At 37.7% G+C, this 19,959-nt stretch overlaps 1 protein-coding gene across 1 annotated transcript; it reads right to left on the bottom strand.

Moving 5' to 3' along the window:
• Positions 1-9,685: 9,685 nt before the first annotated feature.
• Positions 9,686-14,741, bottom strand: LOC311299315 (interferon-inducible GTPase 5-like). The gene is made up of 5 exons (XM_084422827.1): positions 14,656-14,741; positions 14,230-14,312; positions 12,482-12,710; positions 11,154-11,507; positions 9,686-10,913 (listed from the first exon to the last, which is right to left on the bottom strand). Exons 3-5 carry the CDS (start codon positions 12,708-12,710, stop codon positions 10,285-10,287), a joined length of 1,212 nt encoding a protein of 403 aa, XP_084278953.1. The 5' UTR covers positions 14,230-14,312; positions 14,656-14,741; the 3' UTR covers positions 9,686-10,284.
• Between the last annotated feature and the right edge of the window lie 5,218 nt (positions 14,742-19,959).

Below are 19,959 nucleotides of genomic sequence, written 5' to 3'. Positions count from 1 at the left end.
CTTTGTAGACATAGCTTGCATGACAGCACTACAAAAACACATAAAAGTGAAACCCCATTGCCTTATCTACTGCTTTTATGTTTGTGGGCTTTATAGGGTGGGTGATATTTCTTATTTACACAAGTTAGACAGACTAGTGCAAATATTACAATACGTTTTAATTAAATTTATTTAGTTTATTATTATTATTTTTTTAAATTGCAATTTAATAAATTGGGCTGTCTGCTCCTTGCTCCCTGAAACAATTATTAAACTAACATTAGCACAAGTTTTGCCTCAGACCACCTGACAAATGAAGCCACGCAATGGTGACGAAGGAGTTAAGATGAAGTTTATAAGAAAGAAAAACTTGTGGCTTTTAACTCAGGTTTCACTAGCTATTTGAGTAAATGAAAACATAATACTTACATTTAAATGTGAATTTGCCGTCCACCACCGAACTCTAGGCCGTCATTTAAAAAAAAAATTTTTTTTATAAAAATGCTGTCGTCACAGGCGCGCGGTGACTTATGGGGTAGAATAGGGTAAGATAGTCCACTATTGTCCATTTATGTCCATTTATGTATCCTTCCTTTCACGGGGAAACGAAGGGTGCATTTGGCGTCGTTTTCGCAACCGTCCTTCGAATACGGCCTTCGGAGGATGCAGAATTGAATTGGGACAGCCTTCATCGTGCCGCGGTGACGTAATCGGCCTTCAAATGCAACCTCCAAAGTGTGCAGTCTTTGAATTGGGACGTCCTTCGTCGCGCCACTGTGACGCAGTCGACCTTCAAATACGGACTTCGGAGGATGCAGCCTTCACATTTGGGACACAGCTAATGACTGGATGGTGAACTAGGAATAGGCTTGTTTGAAATGAGCAAAATCTGCGCTTTTTTTCACTCCTCCCCTCACTGCAGCCGCCTACTCTCAGCTACATTTCAGGCGAGGCAAAGCACATCTCAAACAAGCCTATTATGTAGGCTGTGTTGATGAGGGAGTGCAGGTGCAGCTAGTCAGTACTCTGGTGATTGTGAACGAGTGGGTGGGTCCTGGTGATTGGATGATGATTAGGGCTGTGACGGTGTGGCTGACTCTGTGACACATATATGGGAAACTAGCGCTTATATTTTTCTGCTGTATTGACCATGTATGGCTATATAATAATACAAAAATAGCATTACCTGTTATATTCACAAAGTTTTATCCTTTATTTTGTACATATATATTGCACATACATGTTCCCATATAAATGTGAATGTATGTTCACTCATATACAGTATATATATATATATATATATATATATATATATATATACACACACACACACACACACACACACACACACACACACACACACACACACACATTCACTGAATGAGTTACAACAGATTTCTAGTTCCCAGCATGCTTTGCTTCTGACTGTTAAAGGAGAGCAAATGTTAAGATTAAGTGTTATTTGATGTGTTTTGCTCAATATTAATATAGGGTGGAGATCTGTTAGTGTTTAATGTTCTATTATTTTGGAATTTAAAAGTTTTTCTGGTATGTGTGAGTTTTTGGGGTTACCATTGTACTGAAGAGTAGAGCCTGTGGTTCGGTTGACTATTGGCCAAACATCTTTATGACTCTACTGACTAACTTCTTAAAAGTAACGACTGTGCACTCCTTAAAACAATTATAGTTGCTTGGCTAAATTCTTTAGTAAATACAGATGTACTGTATTTGAAACATTTATGATGTAAATAATTAAAAAAAATATATAAAAATAACTATAATACATGAAATATTACTCTATGTGTGTTTATGTTGCATGAGTAAATATATATGCAATATATTACACATGCAGTGCCATATCTGATCACATATACATCTATATATTATGTGTATTACTGAATATAAAATTACAAACATTACCATATATTAGTAAATATATTCTCACATATTTTTCAATATATGAAAAGCGGCAATTCCTTATGTATTATTCAATATATTGTAATATATTAACACAATATGGGCCCTATTTTAACAATCTGAAACGCAATCAAACGCGAAACGCAAGTAACTTTGTGGGCGGATCTCGGGCGTTGTTGATATTATACCGGCGGGATAAATGACTCTTGCGCCTGACGCAAATCTAAAATGGGTTGGTCTGAAGTTGCTACATTACTCATAGGTGTGGTTTGGGCGTAACGTGCAATAAACCAATCAGAGCGTCAGGGCCGTAAAAGACAGAGAAGTGACATTGTATGGGGATGGGAGAAACCCACCCAAATTAGCTTTGGTTAAACAGGCGTATAATAATTTGGTAGCTAGATTTATGCCTATTTTGTCACATCTTCATGGACACCACAATGATTTCCAGAGGTGTGGACTCGAGTCATGTGACTTGGACTCGAGTCAGACTCGAGTCATGAATTTGATGACTTCAGACTCGACTCGACAAAATGTACAAAGACTTGCAACTCGACTTGGACTTTAACATCAATGACTCGTGACTTCACTTGGACTTGCGCCTTTTGACTCGAGAAGACTTGCTACTTCCCATGAAAACTGGGGGAAAAAATTTCCACACGGCCGCGCCGCTCTCAGTTTATCTGCATCTGTGAAAAAAATGTGCACCACCTGTATGCATGCAGAGAGCGCGCGCGCTGCCTGCACGACATCCAATCACTGTAGTCCCACGTTGTTTTGATTCGACAGCATCTAACGCCCGTTTCACAGATACTCCCTTTGCAGTGCGTATGCGCCAGCGGGTGCGTATTTTTTTCCGTACCCATGTTAACAGGTTAGAGCTTTCACACTGCACACGAATGCAGTCCGTCCATCCGTTCCAGTTGCGGTGCGTATACAGCAGTGCAGAGATCGTTTCCGCACCGAGTCTATTTTTTGCTGTGCTGCAACGCTGAATTAAAGTGACAACGCATGGTTCGTGTTTAAAATGCACACAGATTGACATGAAAATGTAATAATTTTACCATAAATGCATTTAATTAAATAAAATGTAGGTTAGTAATCTTACCATGAATGCATTTAATTAAATAAAACCATTTTTCAGTCATCTTTTTATTTTAAGATGAGGTAAAGCAAGGAAAACTACAATTTACTTCAAGGCAACAAAACGACACTCGTGGAAAAACAAGTTGGTTGTGACGTGCAAGACTTTGTATAACGATTTAAATAGAAAAGGTATGAATCTGCTGTTTTTGTAAATTAAGTTTTAATTTAAAATGTATGCAATTTTAATATAAGTACATGGTTCAATATTTTACCACTGCGTGAGCAACTTAATATATAATCTATATAGAAGTAATGTATTGAACGTTGTGTTACGACCTCTCATAAAAAATATCAACTCTGAGAGAAGAGACTACCTAAACAAGAACAAGTAAACGGCGGAATCAATGCAATTATTTATTTATTTACTCACCCACAACAGACGCCACAAAGACTCACAATAATAACGAACATTCCATCCAGTGAACGAAATATAAAAGCACGGACAACAACTAGCCTAACAAAGAAAACAAAAATACAATTCTAAAGACAATTGTTTAATCTGTCGACGCTTCTATTATTATTATTAGTCAGCTCCTTCAATCAAATCACGAACAGGTGCGTCGGAGAGAGCGCACGTACTACACGCTCAAAAAGATAGAGCGACGCCAAGACAGACAAGGGAGGATGTGTACAAAGAGAATATCCTAAAACTTTTTTAAATAAAAGTTGCTGATAGCTTATGGATTTGAAATAAAATGAGTAGGTCTATATGTGTTTGTTGTAGCTACAGCCGCGGATCAGTTACGCACTGCAAACGCAGCATATGTGAAAGCACTATAGGGCGTGCTGCTCCTGCAGCGCATACGCACCGCAACACGGACCGCACACGCACTGCACACGGAGTATGTGTGAAACGGGCGTATTTCTGCCGCTGCACATGTGCTGCACGCGCTGAATTAAAGTGACAGCGCATGTTTCGTGGTCAAAATGAACACAGATTGACCTAAAAATTTAGTAATTTCACCATAAATGCGATTAATTAAATAAAATGTAGTAATCTCACCATAAATGTATTTAATTAAATACTATTTTCACTTTAAGACCAGGGTAAAGCAAGGAAAACTACAATTTACCCCAACAAGGCGACATAATGAACAAATCTCGTCTCATTCGTGGAGGTGGAAAAACATGTTCCTTGTGACATGCAAGATTTATTGTATTAATTTAAATATAAAATAAAAGGCATGAGAGTCGGCTGTTTTTTTTATATAAGTAGCCTACATGGTTAAATATTTGACCACTTGCTTTAGGAACTTAATATAAGTAGAAGTAATGCATTGAATAATAGGCCTACGTTGTTTAAATTGTGTTTAAACGTGCATACGTCTATTAAAGAGTGTATATGTGTACAAAGAGAATCGCAATGCTGAGACGTAAGACCGGGGTAGCCTAAATCAAGGGAAAATACATATTTCAACAAGGCAACATAACACTCGTCTCATTCGTGGAGGTGGAAAAACAAGTTCTTTGTGACATGCGAGATTTATTGTATAAAGATTTAAATTATGCAAAAGAAAGAGTATGAGTCTGCTGTTTTTGTCAATTTTAAGTTTTAATTTAAAATGTAGGCTATGCGATTTTAATATAAGTACATGGTTAAATATTTTACCACTTGCTTGAGCAACTTAATATATAATTATATAAGAGTAATGCATTAAATAATACGTTGTTTAAATTGTATTTAAACGTGAATACGTCTATTAAAGAGTGTATACGTGTGTACAAAGAGAATCGCAATGCTGACAAAATTTTTTTTTTAAATAAAAGATGCTAATAACTTCTGGATTTGAAATACAAATAGTGAGTATGTTTTTGTGGTACAGCCGCGGATCACGCACTGCAAACGCAGCATATGTGAAAGCACTATTGCGCGTGCTGGTCTTGCACCGCATACGCACTGCAACACGCATTCCAATTATATTATCAGGTTGGTCCAGTTTTTCAGAAGTGATAATTTTGAGGAGTGAGGATTTTATTGATGACATGTTTAAAAAGGTTTAGGCTAAAACGACCCATGTCTATTTGAAAGTTAAACTGTTTTGCAATATGAGGTTAATACAATACAGGACTGAAGCTGCATGCTGTGCATTGTTCTAGTGCAATATGGTGTTGAAATACAAGCATTTTTTGTGAAAATTAAATTTTCGGTTTTTTACTGTATTTGATTATAAATCAAAGTATAAAAAGAGGTTTAAATAAATACAAATCTTACAGACGTACATGATTTGTATTAATTTTATTTCTGTGGTAAGAGGACTTGAAATGACTCGAAACTAAAATGGTAGGACTTTGGACTCGACTTGAGACTTGTTGGCTTTGACTTTTGACTCGACTCGGGACTTGCCTCATCTTTGACTCGACTTGACTCGGGACTCGAGGGCAAAGACTTGAGACTTACTTGTGACTTGCATAACAATGACTTTGTCCCACCTCTGATGATTTCCCTTGTTTGGTAATATTTTTCATATGTATGGTTTGCAAAAATGGGAACTGCTGCGTCTGTGTAGATGAGAGCAGCAAAGTGTATGCGCGTTTTGCACACGCTACATTATGGCCAAGCATGCGCCCTTAAAATAGCATCTGAATAACGTGCCACTGACTTTAGACTAGGTTTTTCCTTGTCTGTGGCGGAACTGTTTTCTGAAATAGTGTAATCCCAGCTAACAGGGAATGTTCCCAGAACATTCACTAACGTTCTTTAAAAGTTGTGTAAATGTTAGTACAAAACGTTATTAAAATAATGTTTTAAACGTTCTTGTAACGTTGAGAGAAAACGTTCATAGAACAACGTTCTTGGAACATCTTTATGACGTTATTTGTGATTGATGAACGTTCTCATAATGTTGATAGTAAGCGTTCTTAGAACAAGGTTCTTGGAACATCTTTATGACGTTATTTGTGATTGATGAACGTTCTCATAATGTTGATAGTAAGCGTTCTTAGAACAAGGTTCTTGGTACGTCTTTATGACGTTTGTGATTGATGAACGTTCTCATAACGTTGATAGAAAACGTTCTTAGAACAAGGTTCTTGGAAAGTCTTTATGATGTTATTTGTGATTGATGAACGTTCTCATAACGTTGATAGAAAACGTTCTTAGAACAAGGTTCTTGGAAAGTCTTTATGAGAACAAGGTTCTCAGAACGTCCTTATAATGTTATTAGTATTTTCTGAATGTTATATTTAGGCTATCATAAAACGTTCTGGGAACATGTTATTTGCTGAACATTCTCATAATGTTAAGTACACTTGTTAACAAATGTGCGCTTCTTAACATTAGTTTACAATCACTAGATTTGTATAATATGACTATATATATCCATATAAACATTTTAAACATCACAGTAGTTTATAACACCACCCCAATAAACCAGCACTTATATAGCCTATTAATAAATTAATATTAACTAGTGCAAAATGCCTGTGCAAAATCAGTTTTTGTGTTTGTTTTTAGTAATTGTTGTTTTGGTGTGTTTGAGTGCTCATTGTTACAATTACACAGCAAAAGTTCAGTGACATTTTTGTTTGTGTACGGTAGAAAGCAAATACTGATCCTGAAATAATGACATAAAATAAATGTGGAAAATAGAACTACACGATGCAGAGAGCAGACTACACAGTGAACTCAGAGAAAACGCTACGCTTGAGCAAAAACAGTTTGTGAATAGGCTACTAAAAATGATGCCCGTGAAAGAGATTGTGAACGCATAGCACCAGGGAATGTTTGCGCTCTTTTCGCTGAGCTGCCCCCAGGAGCGCAAGTTCATTCCCTAATTTACCAACGTGCGTCTGTGTGTCAGCTGTGCGTTGGGTGCAATGATACATGCGACGGTGTACAAAGTGTACTGCTCATCCTTGCAATTTATTTGTTCACTGAGGTGCAAGTTACCTTTGAATTGAACCAATTTAAACCCAACTTATATCGCCTATCACCTTGTTGCTTTTATCAAATGCCAAATAAAGAGACAGTACACAGTTAAAATAAATTTGAATTAAATAAGCAATTAAAATATATTTGACCCAGGCCTTTTATTGCAATCTTAACAGCTAAATTTTCTCAAAATGTATTCAGATGTTACATTATTAGACTCAAAGTAAAGTGGCAGTGACATATGGCTTAATGTAAGTCATGGGGTGTCAAACTCATTTAATGGAGGAACACAGTCCTACAGAGTTTAGTTCCCACCACTAATGCACCCTTTACCCCTTTATTTGATTCTGAACTTAATTTATGTTAGTGCCACAACTGGTGTTCAAGCAAAAGTGATTCAACCTTGATGTGAAATATCACCTACATATTTAAACTTTTTGTTTGTTTTGATCAAATGCCAAATTAATAGATATAACGTTCAGTTTGGTTTCTGTTTTGTTTTCATAGACTTTTAGTTTGTAGATCTTTGTTTCCTGTGTTTCCCTTTTGTTTCCATGGTTTCTAGAATGTTCTCGTTAGTCATCATGGCAACTCATTGTTTGATTGATTTGTTCCACCTGCTCCTTGTGGTGTGATTATTATGTGTTTGTTATGGGCCTCTTTAAGAGACAGACGTTACGTTTACACGGAAACGATCTGAAGAGAAAACGCAAAAGTGATCACTTTTTATTCCGCGTTTAGACGAGCGTTATGGGGGAAATCTGCGTGCATATGGTGACGCAAAAGTGTGTGAAATTCAATGTAGTATGCACTCCAGGCGGCTAGGTGGCAATGTGAAGCACTGATCGGTGCCTTCACTAGCTGCGTTTACATGGACACAATCGGAATGAAATCCGACTGATGAATCCGAACAAGGTGTTTACATGAATGATAAATAAAGTAAGCGGGTTGATGCGCGCGTTTATATGTCACAAGTTTCAAATCGGATCTGATGTTTTGACATGCGTACACTGCACAAATATACAGAGTTTCCCGCTTTTTCGCGCATAAATATTCTCCTCTATTGGATCTTTATTTGTTTTAAACAGCAGACGTAATATTAATTCGTCTCTGGTCATAATTTAGAGCATATTAACCGTTTTGCCGTGCTGCTTATTGATCACGCAGTAAAAATGCCCCTCCCCGCGGCCAAAACCTGTCGTCTGTGGATGAGAATCCAAAACAAGGACTGGTGGGACGTTGTCCTGCTTTACTTCACAGCCGCGAGAGTGAAATGAGAATTTTAGAATGACGGGAAACTTATTAATATGACACTTTATTCAACAGGAAGAACAGCTCGTTCCGCGCGTCATACGTCATTACGCTATTTAACGTCATTGCACATGCGCAGTCCTTTCAGTTTCGGTTTTCAATCCGATGAAGTACGTGTTTACATGTTCTCTCGATCGGATTACAAAAGGGATAAACCACACCTTTCAATCCGATTGAAATTTCATTCGGATCGAGCTCAATCGGATCAATTAAGGTGTTTACATGAAGTTTTTTTAGTCCGATTGAGCCGTCAATCCGATTATAAGTGTCCATGTAAACGCAGCTACTGTCTAGCAGACTTTTGCGTTTTTACCGTTTAGACGGAAACGCGACGGTGGGGCGTTTTTAAGATTTCCACTCTGGAGGGTGGTTTCACTTTTTTGCGTTTTTAAGCCCCAAAAACGCCGTCGCCGTCTAAACGAAAGGCACATCTGATAAAATATTTTTACGTTTTCACCCGCGAGCGTTCTCGTGTAAACAGGACCAGAGGCTGGGAGGGGCTGGAGGAACCGGGGAAGTTGTGATGGGTGAGAGAGTTGTGAAATAAAAGAATGGCAAGTGAGTTAACACGTTCAGTGGGCCTGATCTCTTTTGTTTAATAACGCGGCACTCCTTGTTTAGTTACTCTGTTTATTTATAGCCCTCAATTTGAGTTGTTCTTGGTCTGGTCTCGTTTGTTTTTAATTGGTTTTTATTCTCCTGCATTCCAGTAATCTCCTGTGCCCCTTTTTTTGGTTTATTGTTAAATAAAAGTGACTGCTGCATCAATACTCTTCCTTTTGGCAACCTTCATATCAGTGTTGTGTACTCGAGACTCGGACTCGGTCTCGAGACCATATTTTAATGGTCTCGGTCTTGTCATGGACTCGTGTGCATTTTGACTCGGAATTGACTCGTAGCCTACTCGAACAAATTAGGACTCGGACTTATTCCCGAGTCCACTCGAGTCCCATTCAAAATATTTCATGATTGTTACTGTATGTTAATATTTCTTTAAATTGTTGTTTGATTGAAACGTCCAATGATTGCTGACTTTCTTGTGCGCAACTACGTATGACTTGAGACTGTTCGCGCAACGCAAATGCAGCAGGAGCCTTTTTTACCATTACAGTGTAGGCTACATGATTCCATGGTATATTTGATTTACTGTTTGAGTATGGTGCCAATTTTATTGTTACCACCAAATATTTTACATATTCTTGAAGATATCTTTAGGTCTGGTTTTTAGACCCAACCTTAGGTTATCCAACCGATCTGGTCTCGGTCTCGACTCGACTCGGACTCAACTCTCTCTGGTCTCGGTCTCGACTCGGACTCGACCCTCTCTGGTCTCGGTCTCGGTCTCGACTCGGACTCGAGTGAGCTGGTCTCGACTACAACACTGCTTCATATTTGCAAGTGTGACAATAGACATTAAACAGATAAAATAACATCAGACGCAAATACACTTTATTTGACCCAAAACTTTTATTTCTACAACAATCTTAATTGCTGAAATTTCTAAAAAGTATGAATTTTGATGTTACCCTTAAAAGTAAAGTGAAAGTGACATATGGTTTCATGTAGGTGTTCCATAGGATATCTCCCCTGCACCCTTTAAAGTATTGATGCTCCCTTTCGAATGGAATTTGCCCTACATTTATTTGATTCTAAACATAATTTATGTAAGACCTTTGCTATCATTAAACGTTAAGCCGTTTACACGACTTCGTTTTCATCTAAAAACGTACATTTTTAATGTTTTGCTCATTCATTTGCATGAAAAACAGCGTTCTGGGAGCCTGAAAATGCAAACTTTTGAAATCTTTTTTTCAAAGTGCAAGTTTTTGAAACCGAGACCTTTATCTACGGAAATTTACAAATTAACAAAAGACCAAAAAAAATTAACAAAAGACCAAAATGAAGAGAAATGCAAGATTGCGTTTATTAAACTAACACATAAATTTGCTACTTAAAAAAAAAAAAAAAAAAAAAAACGAGCTGTACTTTTTCCCCCTCAAATGCAAGTTTAAAAAAAAAAAACAGCAGCTAAATTTCTATCCTGGCAAGTTCTGGCATGTTTACACAGCAGTTCCCACTGAAGCCATTAGCACATTTCTGGCATCTTCTGCTATGTCATTCAGAGCTCTCTTCAGCATTGTTGAGACTGTCATATAGGACATCCCTCCTGCCACCACTGAGCCAAGCACGGGTATGAGGCTCACAACATACTCAACTGCATTTTCAGCTCCAACCAGGACTACAGCACCGAGTAAAGATAATATTGAAGCTGGGGTAATCCCAAAACGCAGAGGTGACTTCATCAGACTCTTTAGTTCCTCAATGGTCTTCCCAGATTCCTCACAGAGCTTCTGTAGGGATGGATCATCTAGACCAAATGTATTGTAGTACGTTTCAATCTCTCTTTTGACAATGGTTAAATCCACAGCAACTGAAAGACCAGGAACAGGAACTGTAGCCAAAAAAGCAGACACCAAGGCTACTTTTCCAATGTTTTCCTCCAGAGCTTTCTTCTTTTTCTCATTAATCTCCAGTGTAATATTCGGTAAAGCCAACATCAGCACACGTCTCTTATGCTGTGGAAGCTCTTTCTCCATCCTCTCCTGCAGCTGATTTAAATCATACTTGCCGAGCTCAAAGCCAGAGATCAAGAACACGACAGGATCCTTTATACCGATCTTTCTCAAACCTATAGACAGAAACAAGGAAGGGCATCATAAAATACAAAAAAGTACAAAAAGAGATTTATTAAATATTTTATAATAATAATAATTATATCTAATAAATAGGCTATGTACCATATAATCTTTAATATTATAATTGTTGTTTTTTTACATTAGTAAACTAGATTTGTTCAATGTTACAATTTTAAACACAACATCTTAAACCATTTGTTGTTCAAATCATTGTTATAAACTTAATAACTGACCATTTTCACAATCCCCTCGAATGGTATCCAGTGTCTTTTTCTGGTCAAAGCTTTTCTTCCTCTTTTCAGCATCAATGCTTGAGTCAATCTTGGAACGAACAAAATAAAACTTTTTCCCCATGTTCTTGATCTTTTTGGCCAGCTGAGTGTGGCATTCTCTGAACCGATCCGAAGCAATGATGATGAAAAAATCATAGCGTTCAAACTGAACCAGTTTAAGATACTCGTCGGCTTTGAAGTTTGGTGTTCCAATGCCAGGAAGATCCCACACTTTCATATTTTTGTATTTAGGGTGAAGGTAAACTTCAGGCTCCATAGTGGTTTCTACTGGGCCAGTTTCAGCAGAGCCCAGTGCTTTAAGTGGGCCGGTACGCGCCGGTACTCAGTACCGCCACTTCCAAATATAGCTCTTGAGCGTACCGCCACCTGTCCGTGCGCCCAGAACGTGCTTTTAGCGTACCGGTACGCTCGTTTGCACATCTGTTTTAATCCTTTGTCTGCGCTACTTCACAATGCACGCTTCCTCCTTGTTTATACTTTCGCCTGGCTCCGCAGCGCGAGTCTCCGCAGACTGCGCGCGCAATTCGCGCACCTCCCCAAACGGACAGGTGTTTAACGCGCTAACCGTTGTAGGCTACTATTCTTTGAAACGATAGGGGCGACTCGAGTAATTGTCCTCTAAACCATCAGGAATCAGCGGTGAGAAGATGAAAGCTATACTGCTACACACGTGACAATGTTTATTTTAGTACACCACCACCAATAACACACTACAAACAAAATCGTGTAAAACCCAGTAAACCCTGAGATTATTACTCGTGACAATAAAGCAAAATATATAGATATGAGAATGTGTATACAACATAAATTAACAATATCTTATATTTTCTAATTTCACTAAATATTTCATTAAGTTTCGTGAAGATTTTTACTAAACATGGACCTTTATGTTCATTAAAAATACTTTTTATGCTATTGTATGCTCATTTTTTAAATGTAAGCAACTAATTTAGACTTGCAAACTGGGTGCCGGTGTGGTTAGAAGTTCGAGCTCGTTATTTATGTTCAGTATCTTTCTACAGTAGCTCTTTCTAAGGGTTTTCAATACCATTTTGCACATTTTATTTATGTTCAGTAGCTCTTTCTAGCTAAAACAAATCCACAAACTAATAAAAGGATTTATTATTTTTTATAAGGTCGTCTGTTGACTGCTGTATATAAAACCCCTTCAGTTGTTGTTACCTCAGGGGAGGAGGAGAGTCAGCAAAAAAAAAAAAAAAAAAAAATTTAATAGAGTACCGGCACCTCTTTTGGGCCACTTAAAGCACTGGCAGAGCCTTCATCTTCATCCCCTAAACCCCTGAATCCATTGACAAACGTGGACTTTCCAGAACCTGACTCTCCCGTCACACCAATGTTAAGTTCTACAAGATCTTGCTGTTTGAGGTATTCTTTGATTGTATTTATCGCTGATGGGAGATCCTGAGTAGATATGGAATCTTTAATATCCTCCAGGTCCTGCTGAGTTATTATTAAAAAATCTTCAAATGTAGCCATCTAAAAAAGTAACGTCAATTTTAACAGTGTTAAAAAAAAGAAACTGTCGAAAAAATGTTGCTTAAAAGAACAGTTTAAAATGTCATAAGTCTCTTTCTCTGTTGGCCCATTTTAGCTGAAACTTAAAATCCTGACACTTAAAGGCCCAGTTTTCCAGACAGGTCTTAGAATAAGCCAGGATTAGGCCTTAGTTTAATTAAAAAATGTAAGTAGCTTTTATAAAAGTGCCTTAAAAAACATTACTGGTGTGCATCTTGAGACAAAAGAATGGCATTGACATATTTCAAGATATGTCAGTGCATGTTGATTTCAGTTAAAACAGCGCACACATGCATTTAGCTCTGGAATTCCCAGCCTGATCACATGAAATGCGTCTCTATAGCATGCATTTATTGTGCAATTTATGCGGAAATGAGTTTTTACGTGCACATGATATGCAGTTTTTGCGTGCATATGATACACACTTTATGGCGTGTAATAAAGTTTATTAACTGTAATAAAGTTTATTAAACCCACACCACTAATCCTACCCAAGGGGTTTACAGTGCGTATCATATGCACGTAAAAACTTGGGGAACTTGAGGCCCACTTAGTGAAAGCATTCACTCATGTATCTAATCTTCAGACCAAGTCATTACATGCTTTAAACTCAGTTTGATATTGTAAAACAAACTTTTTGCAAAACTCTGTTTCACAGTTCTCTACATTAGACTCATGACTCAAAACTAACAGCTCAGTTTTATTTGGCAAACACTGCCATTTAAATGTCACACTCATTTACTGATGACCTACACCCAATGATCATGTGAAAACACTTATACATAAATTGATCACTTAGAAATCAAACTCAATGTTTTGAGAAACAATTTTTTGACCCTTGCATTTCTGTTTATTTTGTAAATATATACTAAATATGCATACAAGTCAAGTCACCTTTATTTCTGTAGCACTGTAACACAATACAGATTGTTTCAAAGCAGCTTTACAATAGAAAAAAAATCTAGGCTAATTCTGCTGTAAAGCAGGTCTAACAAGCAGTGTCATTATTCAGCTCAAATCAGTTGTGTTGATTCTTTTAATTTCAATAACTGTAAAGTTCATCAACTGTGCATTCATACTGTATATATAGTGTATTTGTGCACATACATGTATGTGTGACAAACTCCTGTACACTCCACTGCACACTGCACACTGAACAAGCAAAACATTTTACATTTTTCACATCCGTGTGTGGTTAGGCGTGTGTGGCTATTCATTGATGTTTGTGTGTAGAGCTACTTCACAAAATAGCATTTTTAGAAGAGTTAAAATAGTTTTGAATAAAGTGTTTGCTTTTGCAAGAGATGTGTGATGTTTTGCATCTTGTGTGCATGTTGTGGTTTTGTGTGTAGAGTTTGGAGAAATTGAGCCATAGTTTCAAAAATTGTGTTTAAGCATTTTTGAAAAACTGTACGGTTTGAAAACTGAACTGTAAAGCGTTATACCCCCTATAGACCCCCTTTTATCTTTTCACTCTCACCTTTATGTTTCAGAGCACAAGACACAGGAAGAACTTAGACTAGAATAGAGGAGCTGTTGTTTCCTTCACCAACGTGAAATTCACTGTTGTAAAGAAAAGTTTGAAATATTTAATCAAGGACTGCAAATGAATACATGAATTACTCTGATGATATAAAGCCATAGTGATTCAACAGGGATTTTCAATGTAACATTTGATTGCTAAAAAAGCTTCTAAAATGGATTTGACATAACCATAGATTATTTTGGATTATGGATTATCTATTTAAAGGAGACTTTAAATAAATGTATACTAGATACAAACATTTATTTCGCTTGATCACTAAATGTGCATGAGGATAGCACAAAAATTCTGAACATTTCCTTTTACAATCAGAAATACATTGCAGTCAAAAGTTTTTAAAAGTTCTATAAACATCTTTCTTACCAAAATCTTCTAAACAATCCACACAGCAAGAAGACACCGACAGCAGATCTGAAATTAAGCCTGTTGCTGTGCAGACCTACTTTTATACTGGTAATAAAGAAAAACCGTATATACCCGAATATAAGACGAGGTTTTTGTCCTAAAAATAGGCTGAAAAATGGGGGGTCGTCTTATATTCGCGACATAGACTAAATCAAGGGGGGAAGGGAGAAAGAACAACGGAATTAATATGAAATAGTGACTGAAACGCGACCTATTAAGACAAAACCAGCTCTCCCTTCCAAGATGTTAATCTGCACAAAAATCCTGATAATCGAGCTGTTAACTGAATTAAAACGCTGCTCCTCTCTGCCGCACGAGACGCAGAGCGAGCGAGCGAGAGACGCAGAGCGAAAGAGAGAGAGAGAGAGAGGTGCGCGCGCGAGACGCAGAGCGAGAGAGAGAGAGAGAAAAGTTATGCGCGCGTGCTGGAAGAGAGAGAATGAATTATCACAGCAATTTTAAAATAAAATTATTTTCTTTTGAAAACCAGATTTTTTCCACAAAAATCTCTTTTTGTCCCAAAAATAAGTCTGGAAAATGGGGGGTCGTCTTATATTCAGGGTCGTCTTATAGTCGGGTATATACGGTACTTTCACTTTCACTGCCACATTACCATAGGAACTTGAGTCAGAGGGACATAAATATTTACATGGAGTTCATGTGTTGAAATATGCACATTAACACAGAGGGGCGTTGATAGACCCATTTAACTGCAGTCTCAATAGTGAGAAGATTTTGGTTCTGATTGCAGTGGCATGATAATTCATGTAGATTTATATCTGTTGTTTTACAATGGCTCAATGTCTACAAATCTACAGAAAAAGGCCGGGACAGACAGACAGAAAGGCTACTCTTACAACATAAGAGTTGGATATACGGCACAAAAAGTCACACAGAACAGCGAAATGTGATCATTTCAAATCAAGTAGGCTATCTGTCAGGTCCATTAAATAAATATGATGGCATTGGAAATAATATAATTAATTTTATGGATTATAAATACAACAGAACCACCCAATTGAGTATTTATAAATTCAATAAAGATTCATAAACGTTTGTAGATCTCTAAATCTTTAAATGATAGTCATTTTAGATGCTGTCAGTACCTATGTTAATATTGTGCGTTTTGGGATCTATGGAAATGTTTGGTTGAACCCCACTTGGTGTAAAATACAAGCAAGTACTCATGAAATCACATGGCATAAGAACAATCACCAAAACTCATTAGTTCTTAATAAATAATTACAAATGATTAAACATTTATTATAAAATTATTAAAAAAAAAAAAAAATATATATATATATATATATATATAAAAAACAACGCATTAAAGTTACTATATGACAGTAAGACATTTTCCATACATTTTTTAATCAGAATTAAAGCACCACTTCAAGCACAAAGAAAGTGGATGAAATGCTAAAAGTTAGTTTTGTAATCTTTTTGATTTCATTTAAAGGGGTGGTTGATTATGATTTCACTTTTCTAATTTAGTTAGTGTGTAATGTTGCTGTTTGAGCATAAACAACATCTGCAAAGTTACAACGCTCAAAGTTCAAAGCAAAGGGAGATCTTTTATTTTAAAGCTTTTTAAGGACTACAACAAACGGCTGGAACTACACGAGCTTCCTCCCGGGTTAGTGACTGACATCACCAACCCTAGAATTTACATAAACCCCATCCCTGGAACACAATTTATAGATTATCAAGACAGAATATGCTAATCAATGACTAGAAGATAACTCCACATAAGCTACATAAATTCATCAACTAACCATTCAGAAATGTCCTGTTGCTTCTTCATGTTGTCACTTCTTTTTGAGTCTCTTCATCTTTCTGACTCCGGTTTGAACATAAAAGACTGACAAAAATCAAAAAGGAAAAAGGAACTCCAAGGCACTCTCAATTGCAAAAGTTAAAAAGCCTTTATTATTATGGCTTGGTCACATTAACCTTCTAAAAAACTCCAACGCGTTTCGGCTACATGCCTTCTTCTGGGAGTTAAACAGATCTCAAACAAACAAAGTTTCTTATGAACTAACAGTCCACCAATCAGAAGTCTCCATCTGTCAACTGTGGTGCTAAGGTTACAATTGTTAGTACACACTATAATCTAATAAAGAACAGGAAAGAAATCAATAAGGAAATTACTGAGGTGAGGAAGACAATAGCAGAGCACACTGATAATTCTGTTAAACAAGATTTTCAAGAAAAACTTGAGACGGACCTCTTGAAATATACAAAAAGCCTCAAAGAAGTGAAGATACGAAAACTTTAGAGAGATGCCACAGACTATAATGAGGACAACGTCTACAACTGGAAAAAGAAAGTACCAAGGAGCATAGATGGAGGTCGCCCAGCTGGTAGGAAACCCAGAACCGTCTCCTTCAACTTTACTAGCAGTGAAGAAGAGGACAACTCGGGATCCTCTGCAGCCCAGGCCTCTCGAGAGGATTTTTTAGAACATCCACCATACCCCACCAGAGGGGGGAGGGGATGGAGACGCGGACATGGACGCGGACGAGGAGGGAGCAGGGACATAAGCAGAGGAAGAGGAGAACGAGGAGAGGTAGAAGGACACGAAGAACCCAGATGGACACGGAGCAAAGCCAGACTCAGGCAGTAATCAACATCTCCGGCAAGGTCTTGTCAGAGGAGAGCATCCGAGTCCTGTCTAAAGGATTATCCTTCGCACCAACCCACCCAGGAAAGGAATTTGACACGAAAATCGATCTTTTTCGATTCTACAGAAATCTACATCTCAAAACTTGGTACAAGCAGCAGACCCCAACATCTACAAGCTCCACAGATACAGGTCAGACAGACTCCTTTCCCTGTTTTCCCTGTCAAAATCTACTTTTTGCCCTTTGGTACAAAATGCTTCTTTACATACATTTGCTAAAAAAGTACATTTTGATATTGAGAATTTGTTTAAGAATAAAAGGGCATCCAAACGAAGTAACCTTTCTCACAAAGAAAAAAGTGCTTTGGAAACACTATCCAAAGATGAAGATTTAGTTATTAAAAAAGCAGACAAAGGGGGTGCAATTGTGGTTTGGAGTAAGGACTTGTATGTAAAAGAGGCTTCCCGTCAGTTAAATAACACAGAGTTCTACCAACTACTGACCCATAATCCTACGGAGTCTCTTAAAGAGGAATTGGGAAGGATGTTACATCAAGCTAAAGCCAGTGGTTGGATCTCAGACCCTGAACTTAGATTTTTGTTTAATGAGAATCCTAGAATGGCATCTTTTTACATGTTACCCAAGATACATAAATGTCTTGAGAACCCCCCAGGTAGACCTGTGATTTCAGGGAACAAAAGCCTTACAGAAGCAGTGTCTAAGTATATTGACCATTTCATTAAACCTTTTCTACCTTCACTCCCTGCATATGTCCAGGACACTACTGATGTTTTAAATAAGAACAAAGAGCTACAAGATATAGGCTCTGAAACCTTCCTTGTAACTATGGATGTGGAAGCATTATATACAAACATCGACCATCAACAGGGCCTTGCAGCACTGAGACATTTCTTGAGTGGCCGTCCTGAACATGAAATGCCACCCACTGATTTTTTGCTGTCACTAACAGAATGGACTTTGACTAATAACATTTTTGTCTTCCAGGATAAGATCTTTAAACAGACCAAAGGTTGTGCTATGGGGGCATGTTACAGCCCTTCCTATGCAGGTTTGTACCTGGGCAAATGGGAGGAGGACTTTGTTTTGAACCAAGAAAATAATGTGTTTCACAAGTTTATTATCTGGTGGGGGCGCTATATTGATGATATATGTCTTTTTTGGTCTGGCTCGGAAACAGAGTTGATTGAATTTCATGGTTATCTGAATAGCATTAATCCAAACATCAAGTTGTCTTTAGAATAGCAAAGTGTGTATTAATTTCCTTGATTTGACAATTTCAAAAGATAACCAAGGAACCTTGCATACATCAGTGTATAGAAAACCGACAGACAGAAACACAATTTTACATGCCAAGAGTTTCCATCCAAATTGGCTTAAAGAGAATGTCCCATATGGGCAGTTTCAGAGAGTGAAGAGGATCTGTGACCAAGATCATGTTTTTGAAAGTAAATCACTAGAGATGATGTCACGATTTAAGGAAAGGGGATATAGAAGCTCTACTCTCCAAAAAGCTTACACCAGAGCCAAACATGTAGATAGGGCATCATTACTACAAAGGAATACACTGAAACTAACAAAAGAGAGGTCTGTTTTTGTCACTACATACAGTACAGAGGCTGAACAGATACGGCAAATCATACAAAAAAACTGGGGAATTATTGAAAGTGATGAGGTATTAAGTCAGGTTTTTCCTGAACCACCTCTCATTAGTTTTAGAAGATGTCCCACCCTACAAGATAGACTGGTTCACAGTTATCTTAAACCAGAAGTAAAACAAACATGGTTAGGCCCTAGGCCCATAGTTTCTTACAAATGCCATCACTGCAACCATTGTGCTAATGTAAGACAAACCAACATTTTTCATGATGTTGGTTCTAAAAAGGAATTCACTATTAACCATTTTATAAACTGCCAAACTACCTTTGTCATTTATAGATTGGAATGTCCTATGTGTGAAGTCTTTTATGTAGGAAGAACCAAGCGGCGTTTATTGGACAGACTGGCTGAACACAAATATGCAATTCGCACAGGTAACACCAACTATCCCATGGCAAGACAATATATGGAACATCACAATAGTGACCAATCTACCTTACAGGTCTGTGGGATTGACCACATCCCTTTGTCCTTAAGAAAAGGCAATAGGCAAAGGCAGCTGAATCAACGGGAAGCTTTCTGGATATATCGCCTGCAGGCTACTAAATATCCAGGCTTGAATGAGGAACTTGACCTTAGTGTATATCTTTGATGTTCTGTTGTCCTATGGTGGTTAGAAATTTGTACACTATGCTTGTATTTTAACTTGTATGGGTCACCGTGTTGGGTACTGGTATGTTCCTTTCATGAAGTCAGTTTTTGTGTGTACTTAATTGATTTGGTAAGAAGTGGAAATGATGACATCTGCTGTCTCTTGTGTGTACTAACAATTGTAACCTTAGCACCACAGTTGACAGATGGAGACTTCTGATTGGTGGACTGTTAGTTCATAATGGCGCTTTTCCACTGCATGGTACAGCACGGTTCGGCTCGGTACGGTTCGACTCGGCGCGGAACGGTTCGGCTCGCTTCGCTTTTCCACTGCGTGGTACGACTCGACTCGGTACGGCACGGTTCGGTT

This window comes from Rutilus rutilus, assembly GCF_951802725.1.
Source record: "Rutilus rutilus genome assembly, chromosome: 11".
NCBI lineage: Eukaryota > Metazoa > Chordata > Actinopteri > Cypriniformes > Leuciscidae > Rutilus > Rutilus rutilus.
The sequence above is the reverse complement of the archived record's forward strand: the minus strand, read 5'-3'. Positions and strand labels throughout refer to the sequence as shown.

Bases quoted from the DNA above. Each gene is read 5' to 3' on its own strand.
- LOC311299315 (XM_084422827.1), bottom strand. From the start codon at position 12,710: ATGGCTACATTTGAAGATTTTTTAATAATAACTCAGCAGGACCTGGAG. The intron at 11,508-12,481 runs GTGCTTTAAGTG...GCCCACTTAAAG, and splicing joins TGAAGATGAAGGCTCTGCCA to CACTGGGCTCTGCTGAAACT. The intron at 10,914-11,153 runs GTCAGTTATTAA...TTCTGTCTATAG, and splicing joins TCGAGGGGATTGTGAAAATG to GTTTGAGAAAGATCGGTATA.